Here is a 12,871-nt window from a genome sequence, read left to right as displayed (position 1 = left end):
GGGCAGATCGTGATTACAACAGCACTTTTTCAACTATCAATGTAGATGTTACATACCAGCAGTGAACTCCCAGCCCCTCTCCCTTCTCGTCTCCTCTGAGGCTTCCACCCGAACACAACGAGACTGACTGGGATACACCCTCCAAAACCACTGCAGGTCTGACAGACGCCGTGCATCACTCACAATCTAGGGTACAAGGTAAATATAAAGGCCACAACGCATTATAGTTGAAATACTCATCAGAAAGTGCCTAGAAAAGTTGTGGTCAGTTCCTTCAGTGAATGTGGATTTCATTTCTAATAGCAAGTTCCACCTGTTGAACCAGACTCAGATTGGTGTTGGCATGCAAGGAATACTTGCCTGACAACACCACCTGTAAGAGTGCTGCGTCATGTTTTAACAGTAGAACTATTGAGAATTGTTGTCTCACCCATATGGGCTGCTGGGCCCCTTTGATGGCCAGTCGACAGAAGACACCTGGGTCCTTCTCTCTCTGATTCTCACCCCACTGGATCATGTCAGCCCGATACTTCTCCTTGTACTCACCTGGTCCCATTAGCTCCGCAAGGTCCAGTCCATGGTCCTGAAAAGTAGTAAGGAAGATAATGAAAGAGAAAGTGGTAGTAATCCTCCATTCACCTTAGTAGAGCGTCTTATGAGACTAACAGAGCACGTGTAGTACATACAGATGCTCTTCTGCCTACATGGTCCACATTACGCTACTGTACTGAAGAACCACATTCTATGTAAGGCGCTGGTGAAGTCGCTTGAGGGACACCTGTTTGTGGCGACAACTTATGATTTATTTTAAATATGATGACGCGAACCATTAAATATTCACATGTATTGGTTTTAGCTATCCTGATTTGCCTCGTGTTAACACGCGAACAATGTATCTGCCCTTCACACTGGAGTGGTGCAGCAGCCTCAGTGCGTGTCTTGACCAATCAGATTCATCAAAACCTGGCAAGACCATCCACTTCCCTCGAGCATACCTATTTATTTAGCATGCGCTTTCGCGATAGACAAAAGCATAAAACCGTAATTAGACGTAGAAGGGTACACCAAAGTATTATCGATTGGAGATGTTTTATTGCATTAAAAACATAGAATCTTTCAGTCACATCAACACCGAGGACCAAGATAATGATGATGCACTAGTGTAAAAAAAAGAGACGACTAACCTGTGCATATTGCTGTTTGAGAGGCCCCGAAAGACGCAATATGCAGCAAACATCTGGACCTAGTCTGATGAAAATAATACGTTATCACATCAATAAACTAATATCACATTATATTTAATATTGAATTCAGACATAAATCGAAGTATACCTAACAGTCAACAGCCTACCTTTGGTGAATTAAATCCGTCACGTAATCTTTCCCAGATTTGCGTTTCCCGCTAAATAAAAGGATGAGTTTTGGTTCCACTGTCGCCATCGAAATAACGTAGCAACAATTATAATGTTTTATTGTGATTCAATGCAGCCTCCTCCTTTAGGACTAGTCGTACCACTGGCAAGATCAGCTGAGGTACAGTAATATACAAAAAACACGCGCAGTATAAATGTAATTTTTTTTCAATTTTAGAACATTTCTTTGGGAGAATATTCTATCATCTTTTTATATCAATATATATTTCAATATTTGATAATCCATATAATTCCATTAAGGTTAAACGGATTGGCACAAACCTGTTAAAAAATGCCTCATAATGCGTATTAAGAGGCGACCATCCACGTAGCTTGACGGTAATATCAGATGGTCATTTCATAGACTATACCATTGACTTGCGGAAATAGGGTGGTGATATAAAATATAATATATGTTATTGTTTCTTTAATGACAACATCATGAAATTGAATATATTATTCCAAAATTAAGTGTAGCCTACATGGTGCTGTTTACAAACTATTTCTATAAATAACTAAAACATTCAAATAATTTAGATCGTAGAACAATTTACTTTCCCTTAAATAGTTGAAAGCCCCTCTCTTCTTTACGTTCCGGAAATTAGGGCAAAAGTCAAATGAAGTTTTGAATTGGGGAATATGGCATCCACACAACTGGGACGTGCGTCTTCAATATCGAAAACGAATTTATCTTTGCTGTTGAAGAATGTATTCTACAGACGGGTAAACATGGCCACCGAGATTAATGCAGTTCGATTCCAGTCAGATTTATTTATTTAGTTGGTTTTGTATTGTCACCACTACACATCTAGCGCAATGGTTTAGCGGGGGTTGTGCGGAATCTTACTCCTCGTGAACGCGCACACATCTTTTATTCTCCATTGCTGCGACTTGCTTGATTGTGGAGATCTTTGCCCTTCATTTCGTTGTCAGTATAGCCTATAGCCTGATGTTTTAACATGAAGTAATAAGCCAAGAAATACACTCTTAGAAAGTGTGACAACCAATCCGATCACAGGGTTGGTTGTCACAGGTGGTGGAGTTGGTTGTCACTGTATATTCCAATGAAATGTGAAACAAGAAATTATGATTTTTTTTAACCTAGAGATACCAAATAATTGCAAATGTTCTTAACACAATTTCGGCGCTGTGTTCAAATCCCATTGTGTTTAATTGGATGTTTATTTACAGATAATCCACAGGAAGAGGCAGGCATAGAAATATGAAGGATTTAATAAAGCAAAACACTATCCATCAACTATAAAATGTAACAAAACCTGTAACTTATTTGAATGTGTAGATTTGTTTGTGAATATTGTGTTTGTGAATAATTCGTAATCTTGTATAATCTTTGTCAGAATTGCAGAAATCATAGTTTTGACTTTTGTAATTAGATCATTCGTAAGGGGTGCACTCTGAGTGCCCAATTCCTCCACAGAATGCACAATGTTCAATACTACTACCCAGATTGCTGTTAGTTGACAGTTCTCTTTTTAAACTGCAGCTAGTGTATAGTGTTATGTATATTGTTCCTTTATTTTTTTGTTTGGCTATAGTTTTGCTTATATATTTTTCTTCTTAATTCTCGCTACGTGATTTAATTGTGCAGGATGACGCTGTTTTGTTCGGTGCATTTGACAAATGAACCCTGAAACTTGATATACTGAAACTGTAGCTATTCCCTTCCATTCTTAAACAAAAGTTACTAAATAGAGATACGCTAAACGTACAAAGTTACAAAACACATTTTATACAAAAGTAAATATTAACTTTTCCCCAATCAAAATGTGAAATTATTCCCTTACGCCAAGATTGTTAGCTCTCTATACAAACTGACAATATGAATGATGTTTACAAAGAGGTCACACATTTGATGAGAAATATTTTACACAGCGCCCCCTAGTTTGGCATTTAATTTCTCCACAGTTTAGCCATCAGTTGGCTTTTAAGTGACTCTTCAGAACAGGTTGTTTTGCAAAGCAGACGACTCTGGTATGACTATGTGCTCGGCAGTCAGACAGAGGAAAGTACTGACCTCATTTCTAATAATGTGCTACGTGCAGAAGTACAAGTTCAAACCTCTTTTATTTGTAACATAAATATTTCTCTGTATTTAATATAAACTATGGCTATCCCATTTGATCTGCTTTTACAGTTCAACATTGGGATCAGGACATTGACAACAGAGAATGGACCCACCCAGGCTAAATTCTTCCCTGCAAATGAGGAATCTATGCTGCTTCCTGGGACTTATAAAGGCAAAGTGGCCTTTATTACTGGAGGAGGAACAGGGTTGGGTAAAGGAATGACCACAACACTGTCTGCACTAGGGGCAGAATGTGTCATCGCTAGCAGGTGTGTGAAACGGTGCTCATGTCCCTAAGAGGTAGAGAACAAAAACAAATATATCCCTTTTGTCCATGCTCAATACCTCTGCTACTTCGATAATCACACACACTTATTGTAATTTCTAGAAAGCTGGATGTTTTGAAAAAAACTGCAGAGGAAATAACGTCTCAGACGGGAAATAAGGTGCGTCTCTGTACTGCAGTATAGATATCTATAAATCAACACGAACTCCACCAGACAGCTTGATACTAAGACTTCCTCTGCAGGTCCATGCTGTGCAGTGTGATGTTAGGGACCCAAAGTCCATTGAAGCTGCTGTGGATCAACTGGTGGATGTTGCTGGTCTCCCTGATGTATGTATGTACTTAGCAAGGACTGTTTTGTCTGAAATGTAACTTTACTGGCCAGTGAATGTCAGACTGCTTGCTGGATTGTCTGATCCTTCCCCCATCTCTTCTTTCTTAGGTGGTGATCAACAACGCTGCAGGGAACTTCATCTCCCCCTCAGAGAAGCTGTCGGCTAATGCCTGGAGGACCATCACAGACATCGTCCTGAACGGCACTGCCTTTGTCACTCTGGAGCTGGGCAAGAGGCTGATACTGGCTGAGAAGGGTGAGCATCTGAACTATCTGATGGAGACCGAAAACACCTTTTAAATGTGCCCTTCCAATTTTGGGTGGTATGTGTAGTGTTACCACCAGGGGTCAGTAAGGATTCACCTGTTACCCACCACTTTTAGACTGTTTTCTGTTGACTTCGTAGTGATTTTCTCCCTTCACATTGAGTGTGACAACACTTCCTTTTGTCCACTGCCCTTGTGCTCCAGGCTCCTTTTGGCTTTGCATGCATGCATCTTCTCATTCTCTCTCTGTCTTCCCTCTGGTGTCCCCTCTAATTAAAGGGAAAATGATATGTAAGGGGAGAATAGAAGCCTAGGATCTCATGCAATGATGTGCCTATTTATAATGTGTGTGTGTGAGAGCTTAAATATTCATTTTAATTTCCCTTCCCATCTCTGATTACTGTGGCCTTTCCATCTGTGTCAAGACTAATTAGGCAAATCAAAAGTATTTACCTTTGAGTGAAAGGAAGAAAATGTGTCATCACATTCAGGGCTCTTATGAACTGTTTTTTTTTTATACAGATAGTTTTCCAACAATGCCATAAAGCACATTTCTTCAATTAAATTTATTTAAAACTGTATGTATATAAAAAAGGTCACAATGAGATTTCCTTCTCTTACGTTGGTATTTCCTTCTCTTTTAACAGTCAGCTCTGGCCAAGACAGTGTAAAAATACATAACAAGGCAAAACATAAAACCACCTGGTTATAGCACAAATTGTGCATATGCCCAGGGAAGTTTAAAAGGGCAAGATTCACAACTTATTTGTTTTCAGCTCTCCTCCCATCTGCTATTGTTAATTTATAACCAACAGTCTGAATAAAATGATATACATTCAGGTCCTACTGCTAGACTGGTCAGTAAACTAAAAGTGCTCTTACTTGTCTGCATTCTTGTTTTGGGAACATTATGCAGTACGTTCAAAAAGTATCCAGACTCCTTTTTACACATTTTGTTACTTTGTTCTAAAATTTATTCAATAGTTTTTTCCTAATCAGTCTGTCCACGATTGATTCTTAACTGGAAGACATTTAAACTGACACAAGTCTTCCTAGAGCAGGCTGCTGGGCCAAACTGAGCAATCAGGGGAGAAGGGCCTTGGTCAGATACATGACCAGGAACCAGATGGTACCTCTGACACAGCCACAGAGGTCTTATGCAGAAATGGGGGAACCTTGCAGCACCACCAGTCAGTTGAACTCAATTAAAGATCCTTGATGAAAACTAGTTCCCGAATGCTCAGGACCTCAGGCTGGGGTGATAGTTTACATTCCAGCAAGACAACAGCAGTGTTCAGACAACCAAGACAATACTTGAAAATGGCTCTGCAATGAAGTTCCCTATCCAACCTGACAGATCGTGTGTGGATCTGCTGAGAAGAATGGGAGAAGCTCACCAAAACAGGTGGGCCAAACTTGTGGTATCATAACCAAGACGGATAAAGGCTGTTATCTCTGACAAGGTGCATAAACAAAGTTCTGAGGGAAGGGGTAATAATAGTTTTTTTTTTTCATATACAGTATTGTGCAAAAGTCTTAGGCACCTGAAAGTTGAACTTAAGTCATTTATTTGGATAGTGTTTATTTGTAACGAAAAGTGTGTGTGTGTGTGTGTGTGTGTGCATACACATTTAGGTCCGGAAATATTTGGTTCATAATTTTTGCTCTGTATGCCACCACAATGGATTTGAAATTAAACAACCGAGATGCAACTGAAGTGCAGACTTTCAGCTTTAATTCAAGGGGTTGAACAAAATGATGGTTTGAAACGTTTTGGAATTGCAACCTTTTTCAGCAAGTGAAATTCATGCTCTATCAGTTTGAGATTGACTCGGCCATTGCAGAATATTCCACTTCTTTGCCCTAAACTCCTGGGTTGCTTTTGCAGTATGTTTTTAAATATTGTCCATCTGTAAAGTGTGGCGCAGTCCAATCAACTTCGCTGATTTTGGCTGAATCTGAGCAGACAGTAAATCCCTGTACACTTCACAATTTATCTGCCTGCTTCTGTCACATCATCAATAAACACTAGTGACCCAGTGTCATTGGAAGCCATGCATTCCCATGCCATCACACTGCCTCCACCGTGTTTTACAGATGATGTGGTATGCTTCGGATCATGAGCCATTCCAAGCCTTCTCCATACTTTTTTATTCCTGTCATTCTGGTACAGGTTGATCTTAGTTTCATCTGTCATAAGAATACTGTTCCATAACTGGGCTCGCTCTTTAAGATTTTTTTTGGTTCCTTATGAATGGTTTGCACCTTGTGGTGAACCCATTGTATTTGCTGTAGTGGAGTCTTCTATTTATGGTAGATTTGGATAATGATATGCCTACCTCCTGGAGAGTGTTCTTCACTTGGCTGGGTGTTATGAAGGGGTTTTTCTTTACCATGGAAAGGATCTTACGATCATCCACCACTGTTGTCTTCCATGGAGGTCTAGGCATTTTTGTGTTGCAGCGCTCACCAGTGTGTTCGTTTTTTCTCAGAATGTACTAAACTGTTAATTTGGCAACACCTAATGTTCCAGCTATCTCTCTGGTGGATTAAAAAAAATAATTACAGAGTACGCATGGCCTGTTTAACTTGCATTCAGAGCTCCTTTGACCGCATGTTGTGGGTTCACAGCAACAGCTTTTAAATGCATATGTGCCAAATACATGTACAGTATTGTACATTTGCAAAAATCTAAAAACCTATTTTTGCATAGTAATTATGGAATATTGTGGATTGATGATGCAAAGGAATTATTTAATACATTTTAGAATAAAGCTGTAATGTCATAAATTGTGGAAAAAATTAAGGCATCTGAATACTTTCTGAATGTGCTGTATAAAATACCATGTTGTATTAGACTGTAATGTTCATGTATTAGACTCTAATTTCAAAGAAGTGCTAACAATTTCAGTTTTCCAAAGATAGACTTGTAGATAAAAATCTAGCATTATGTTTGTTGCCTAACCATGCTTACTAATGGAAGTTGTGTGTAAGAGATGTTCTGTTTGTTACCAACTGGTAGATCTTTCATACTACATATACCGACGGCTGACAAATTAAAGGGAAAAACCAACATATAGTGTATCAGTAAGGTGTTGGGCCACCTCGAGCCACCAAAACCGCTACAATCCACCTTGGCATGGATTCTACTTGCCTTTGGAACTGGAGGGATGGAACCCCAGTCTTCTAAAAGATATTCCCTCATTTGGTGTTTTGATGGAGAGCGTGGGGAGTGCAGTCTAACACGTCGGTCCAAAAACTCCCATAGGTGTTCATTTGGGTTGAGATCTCTTGACTGAAGACCAATAGCATTTGATTCACACAATTTTCGTACTCATCAAACCACTGTGACCCCTGTGGATGGGGGCGTTGTCTTCCTGGATGACCTTTCTCATCAGGATAGAAATATTTCACCATAGTAAAAGGATGATCACTCAGAATAACTTTGTAATGATTTGCAGTAACCTTTCTCTCTATGGGGGCAAGTGAACTCAAACTCCAACCGTAAAATGCCCCCCACAGCATAACAGAGCCTCCAGACACCCTTACTGTTGGGATCCAGCATTCAGGCCTATACCTTTCTTTAGGTGTATGCCACACATGCACTCGTCCACTTGATGAGAAAATCATGAAGGACGACTCATCAGACCAGATCACTTTATTCCACATCTCTGTACCAGTGCCTATGTTTTTGACACCACTGAGCTCTCAAATGTGCACCTGTCTTAGTAATGAAGGGTTTATGCACTGTAACCTCACTTTAATATCCTTGTCTGTGTAGTTTTACAGTGACTGTTCTTGCCGACACTGTCTGATCATGTCCTGCTTTAACATTCTCGTCGCCTGGGAAAGAGTTGCTCCTCCTTTTTTTCCTTCCAAATCTCAGTAGTGCACGCGCATCACGGTCATTCCAACCCTTTTCACTGATGTCTGTCCCATAGATCTAAATGCAGGTGTAACTTTAGTCACTGTTCCTATTGTAACACTTGCCGGTTGAGCAGGCTTTATGACTGAAGCTCCTGCCATCCGTGCCCCAATAATGAACCCTCTTTCAAAGACACTTTCCTCCTGTCATCTTGTTCCAACGTCTAGGTCAACTAAGCCTGCTAAATATTCTTATACATGTCATAGAGCATGACAGGATGTTAATTGCCAAATGCATTACACCTGTATGGAAGCATTAGTTATGTTCCTCCACTCACTTATTCTGTTTTTTTCCTTTAATTTGTGACTAATCTGTATCTTACTGTTCTTCAAATACTAGAGAGTTGCTTTCGGTTTTCACCCAGACAACTTTGCACGCGGCTTTGATTAACTAGCCATTCTTTTCATAGTCTGTCCTAGTGCTACCACACTGAGCTGTTGATATTCAGTGTGTGTATTGCAGTAAAGTTTGTTTTATCGATCTAACAATAAACCTGACCGGTGTTCAATCTATAGTAGTGTAATTAGACCCACATGAGCTTCGGTGTGCAGTGTATAAAAGCCTATAAGACTGTACTATGACTGACAACTTCTTTTGGGTCATTAATTGCCAACGACAGTGTAATAAGGACGTGGACAAATTGGTCTTAACTGAATTCAGATGTTAAGTGTAGGACATGTACATGATGATATATTGCTGAGTTTATACATGACCCAAAGGACAAATAAAAGAGATTATACCATGTTGACACCTGGAAATATTTTTCTTAGAGGTATTTATTCTGCCAGACAATGTGAAATGACCACAGATGTTAGCTTCTACTCTTCAAAAAGTCTGGATTTGATGATCAAACGTTTGGATTCTCCCTAAAACCAATGGGTTTGATATGCTTCATCCCAGAAACAGATGGCTTTGGCCAGAGGTGGGACCCATGTGGGTGAGGCAGCATTTAGAAAGCCTGTTACTCCACTTTGATGCTCTGATTGGTCTAATTGCTGATCATTTGTTTTTTGATCTGCACCTTATTTTGACATCAGCTATAAGAAAGCTGTGGAACAGTGCTCTGACTGAAACATTTGTGATCTATTAGTGCTGTGGACGTCACCAGGCAGGTGTTAATGTGGATTGTGTTTGTAGGTGCTGCGTTTCTGGCCATCACCACCATCTACGCAGAGTCTGGCTCTGGATTTGTAGTGCCTAGCGCGGCTGCCAAAGCAGGAGTGGAAACCTTGTGCACGTAGGTATTTCCAAACTGGCACTACCAGATATGTATCACTTGTTTTAGGACCTGATTCCCCGTCCTAAATCAACCCCAGCACCCTTAACTTGTATCCTTAACAGGGGTAGAATGACACAACATGCAGACATACACTGGTCTCCTTAGAAAAGATTCCTGTCTGTCCCTTATCATACGCCTTATAACATTAATGCATTTTTAAAGAGAAGCATTAGCACAACGAGTGACCAGGGACATTTAATTAACATGAAAGTGCGGCTCTCTCCTGGTTCGCCACTAGTTTAATTTAGACAATAATGAGGACTGATTAGGTGTGTGTGTGTGTGTGTGTGTGTGTGTGTGTGTGTGTGTGTGTGTGTGTGTGTGTGATGGAGACTGCAACTGTGTGCCTTGTTCATGTGAATCTATCAGTGAGCCGGGGAAGGTGAGAACCAATTACTCTCATCAAATGAACAATACACCTCCTTAATGAACCTCTGAGGGCTTTTAACCACACAAAGATTCCAGTCAGTATTAGTCCCTAGCGATCCCACTGACAACTGATCCTTACTTTGAAAGGTTTATCCAAAGACCCCGGAGAATAAGGATGATGAACTGTCTGTGTCTCGCTTAATAATGTCTCTGTCTCTTGATATGTTGGACATCCTGTAGAAGTAACTCCATTGTGTCTGTGTGTCGATCTTCATGTAAAATATTTTGTTGGATCAAAATACTAACAGACTAGTGTTATTGTCTGATGAAAGATTAATATTCACCCCAGGTACTGTGGGTTCTGGATCAGGTTTTCTTCAAGGATTTTTTTTTTTCAATCCTGACCAGGCTCCCAGTTCCTGCCATTGGGAAGCATCCCCATAGCATGATGCTCCCACCACCATGCTTCACAGTAGGGATGGTATTAGCCAGGTGATGAGTGGTACCTTGCTTTTGTCAAGCGTAGCACTTGGCATTCACAGGCTTAATACTGTAGTTTTTGTCTCATCACACTAGAGAATCTTTTTCTTAACGAGTCCGTCTTCCATCTAGCCACTCTACCAAAAAGGCATGATTGATGCAGAGGTGGTTGTCTTTCTTTTTCTCCCATCTCTGCAGAGAAACTGATATTTGCTTTTGTCTTTAGTAAATTTAAGCACATTTCCCAAAACGTGTTTTTGCTTTGTCAGTACCCCCCCCCCCCCCCTTTTTTTTTAACCACAGTCACAGATTTGAGACACATATGCATGAAAACATGATCACAGATATATCTGCTGACCTATACAGCCACACTTACCCTTATATTTGTACATTTACCCTGGCATTCACATTACCCCATTAACCTTTCTATAATACAGCCAAGGTGCCTGTAGCTAGACAGGCCATTCATGCAGTCTTATTTTCTGTGCGAATGAGCACTGTTATCCCATAATGGAACCCCCCTCCAACATATGAAATCACTCACCCCCCGAAAAGGGACACATTTTCATACTAATGTATTGCACCTGACATCTCAGGGGAAAGAGAGCCTATTTTAAGCACCTGTTCTTTCATTGCAGTTTTTTTCTGCTCAGAGTTTCAAGAAACTAGAGGTAATGAATATGTTCAATAAGCTCTAACCTTGGGACCCCTTTGTAATGTTCCCAAAATCTACTTTATGGTGTAATGTTTTTAGTTTGGAGGTGCACCTAGTTACCACCCAAACAACTTAGACATCATTATATTATTATAATTGACCACTTATGAGAATAATTGGGGGGCATTGCCTCACTCGTAGGCCCATGTATTTGTACACTACATTCTCTTTGTTAGTATATGTAGTAGTAATTGTTTTTTTTTCTACCTGTCTATGCAAAGTAACCACTGTACGTTTCTCAGGTCTCTTGCTGCAGAATGGGGGAGGTATGGCCTAAGGTTTAATGTAATTCAACCAGGACCAATCAAAACAAAGGTAACACACAACGCCAGCAAGAAAGTATACAATATATTATGTTTTGAGTTGAAGATTCTTTAAAACGGTTTACAGAATCATTCCCTTCCCAGTCTGTCGTTGCGATTTAGATGTTTAGTGACCAGTTGTCTGTTCAGGGGGCTTTCAGTCGACTGGACCCAACTGGCATGTTCGAGAAGGGCATGATCAGCCGAATACCCGTGGGCAGGCTGGGCACGCCTGGAGAGATTGCCAACTTGGCAGCCTACCTGTGCAGTGACTACGCCAGCTGGGTGTCAGGAGCGGTAAGAGACCCATTGTCAATGTCAACTGTATGCCAGTGGCTAAATCCTTCACTGTTAATGACATTCAAGGTGAACTAGGATTAGGCACTGCAGATATGTGGACTGTGTCCAGTTATGTGACCAATTATGTCTCAAAAGTTACAGATGCCTAGTTCTCACCTTTGTTGTGACAATCTGGTGTATTTGCAGATCATTCGAATGGACGGTGGAGAGTACGTCTCCTTGGCAGGAGAGTTCAATGACCTAAGGAAGGTAGGTGCTGGGGTTTTCATGCTAAAACTGAAATTCTAAACTACAATGTCATATGAACCTAGAATGATCTGTTGTTGACAATGCTAGCTTTTGCTTTCTTGATTTAATAAGCTGGTGGGAGCACTTGCTGGTTTCAGAAATTGGACACATTTTATGACAGTGTTACTTAATGGATTTGAGGGTCAGGGAGTGTTTGTAACCGACTGTGGTTTCTGTGTCAGGTCACGAAGGAGCAGTGGGCTATGATGGAAACTATGATCAGGGGCACCAAGGGATCCTGAGAAGACAGGAAGTCATGACTACCCCTGTTAAAGCTCTGTTGTCCCCCACACAATCATACTATACACATCTCAATATTTCCCTCTGTGTCTGGCTAGGAACAGAGATTATACTGTGCCAGGGAATGCAGCACCCACACACAACATTGCTGTTACCCACTGATGACATAATCATTTGTTTTTGCTATTATGCCTTAAAGAATACACCATGAAAGTCACCCTTTGGGCCTGGTTTTGTAGGCTATGGATAGGCCTGGTACCTGCATCCTGAACTTCATGGAAAAATCTGCTGTCATATAAGATGTTATCAGGTTTTTAGAGTACATTTTTATATGCTGGTTATCTGTTGTCTGTACAATAGCTCGTATTTTTCTTTTGTTTTGGATTTTCCCAATAAGTGTTGTTTTTGCATTTAAAGACATCCTGTAGTGGTCTAATGTAAAACACATCAAATGGATTTTAACATAAAAGGTTTTGCTCTTTTTTGAGTTCACTTCCAGTAATCCTATTCAATAATTGTCTTGTGGTTTGTGTGAGGATCACATAGATTTGTCTGTATTCATTATATTAAATAAAAGAGAGAAATTGTA

General features: G+C 40.3%; 2 protein-coding genes across 6 annotated transcripts in view; one reads left to right on the top strand and one right to left on the bottom strand.

The window, feature by feature from the left end:
• The window catches only part of pmvk (phosphomevalonate kinase), a 24,049-nt gene extending 22,522 nt beyond the window's left edge, over positions 1 to 1,527 (bottom strand). For all 3 annotated transcript variants that reach the window (XM_020041090.2, XM_020041091.3, XM_010885132.5), the window contains exons 1-4: positions 1,352 to 1,527; positions 1,185 to 1,248; positions 431 to 583; positions 57 to 186 (exon numbers count right to left, since the gene is read on the bottom strand). In XM_020041090.2, coding sequence (XP_019896649.1) covers positions 57 to 186; positions 431 to 583; positions 1,185 to 1,248; positions 1,352 to 1,440 — 436 coding nt within the window. In that variant the 5' untranslated portion in view covers positions 1,441 to 1,527. The remainder of the gene's footprint in view (positions 1 to 56; positions 187 to 430; positions 584 to 1,184; positions 1,249 to 1,351) is intronic.
• Positions 16 to 12,871, top strand: decr1 (2,4-dienoyl CoA reductase 1, mitochondrial). 3 transcript variants are annotated; one of them, XM_013139365.3, is made up of 10 exons: positions 16 to 156; positions 3,568 to 3,767; positions 3,887 to 3,944; positions 4,028 to 4,114; positions 4,227 to 4,374; positions 9,447 to 9,546; positions 11,395 to 11,467; positions 11,605 to 11,751; positions 11,941 to 12,003; positions 12,225 to 12,871. In XM_013139365.3, exons 2-10 carry the CDS (start codon positions 3,646 to 3,648, stop codon positions 12,282 to 12,284), a joined length of 858 nt encoding a protein of 285 aa, XP_012994819.2. In that variant the 5' UTR covers positions 16 to 156; positions 3,568 to 3,645; the 3' UTR covers positions 12,285 to 12,871. The 3 variants fall into 3 exon arrangements, with proteins under 3 accessions (XP_012994819.2, XP_012994817.2, XP_010883433.2); XM_013139363.3 differs by having other exon boundaries at positions 16 to 198; XM_010885131.3 differs by lacking the exon at positions 16 to 156 and adding an exon at positions 2,024 to 2,135.

This window comes from Esox lucius, chromosome 20, assembly GCF_011004845.1.
Source record: "Esox lucius isolate fEsoLuc1 chromosome 20, fEsoLuc1.pri, whole genome shotgun sequence".
In the NCBI taxonomy this organism is placed as follows: domain Eukaryota; kingdom Metazoa; phylum Chordata; class Actinopteri; order Esociformes; family Esocidae; genus Esox; species Esox lucius.
The sequence above is the reverse complement of the archived record's forward strand: the minus strand, read 5'-3'. Positions and strand labels throughout refer to the sequence as shown.

Coding starts and splice junctions, on each gene's coding strand:
- decr1 (XM_010885131.3), top strand. CDS start 2,052: ATGGCATCCACACAACTGGGACGTGCGTCTTCAATATCGAAAACGAAT. Junction 11,468..11,604: donor CAGGACCAATCAAAACAAAG/GTAACACACAAC, acceptor TTGTCTGTTCAG/GGGGCTTTCAGTCGACTGGA. Junction 11,752..11,940: donor CCAGCTGGGTGTCAGGAGCG/GTAAGAGACCCA, acceptor GTGTATTTGCAG/ATCATTCGAATGGACGGTGG.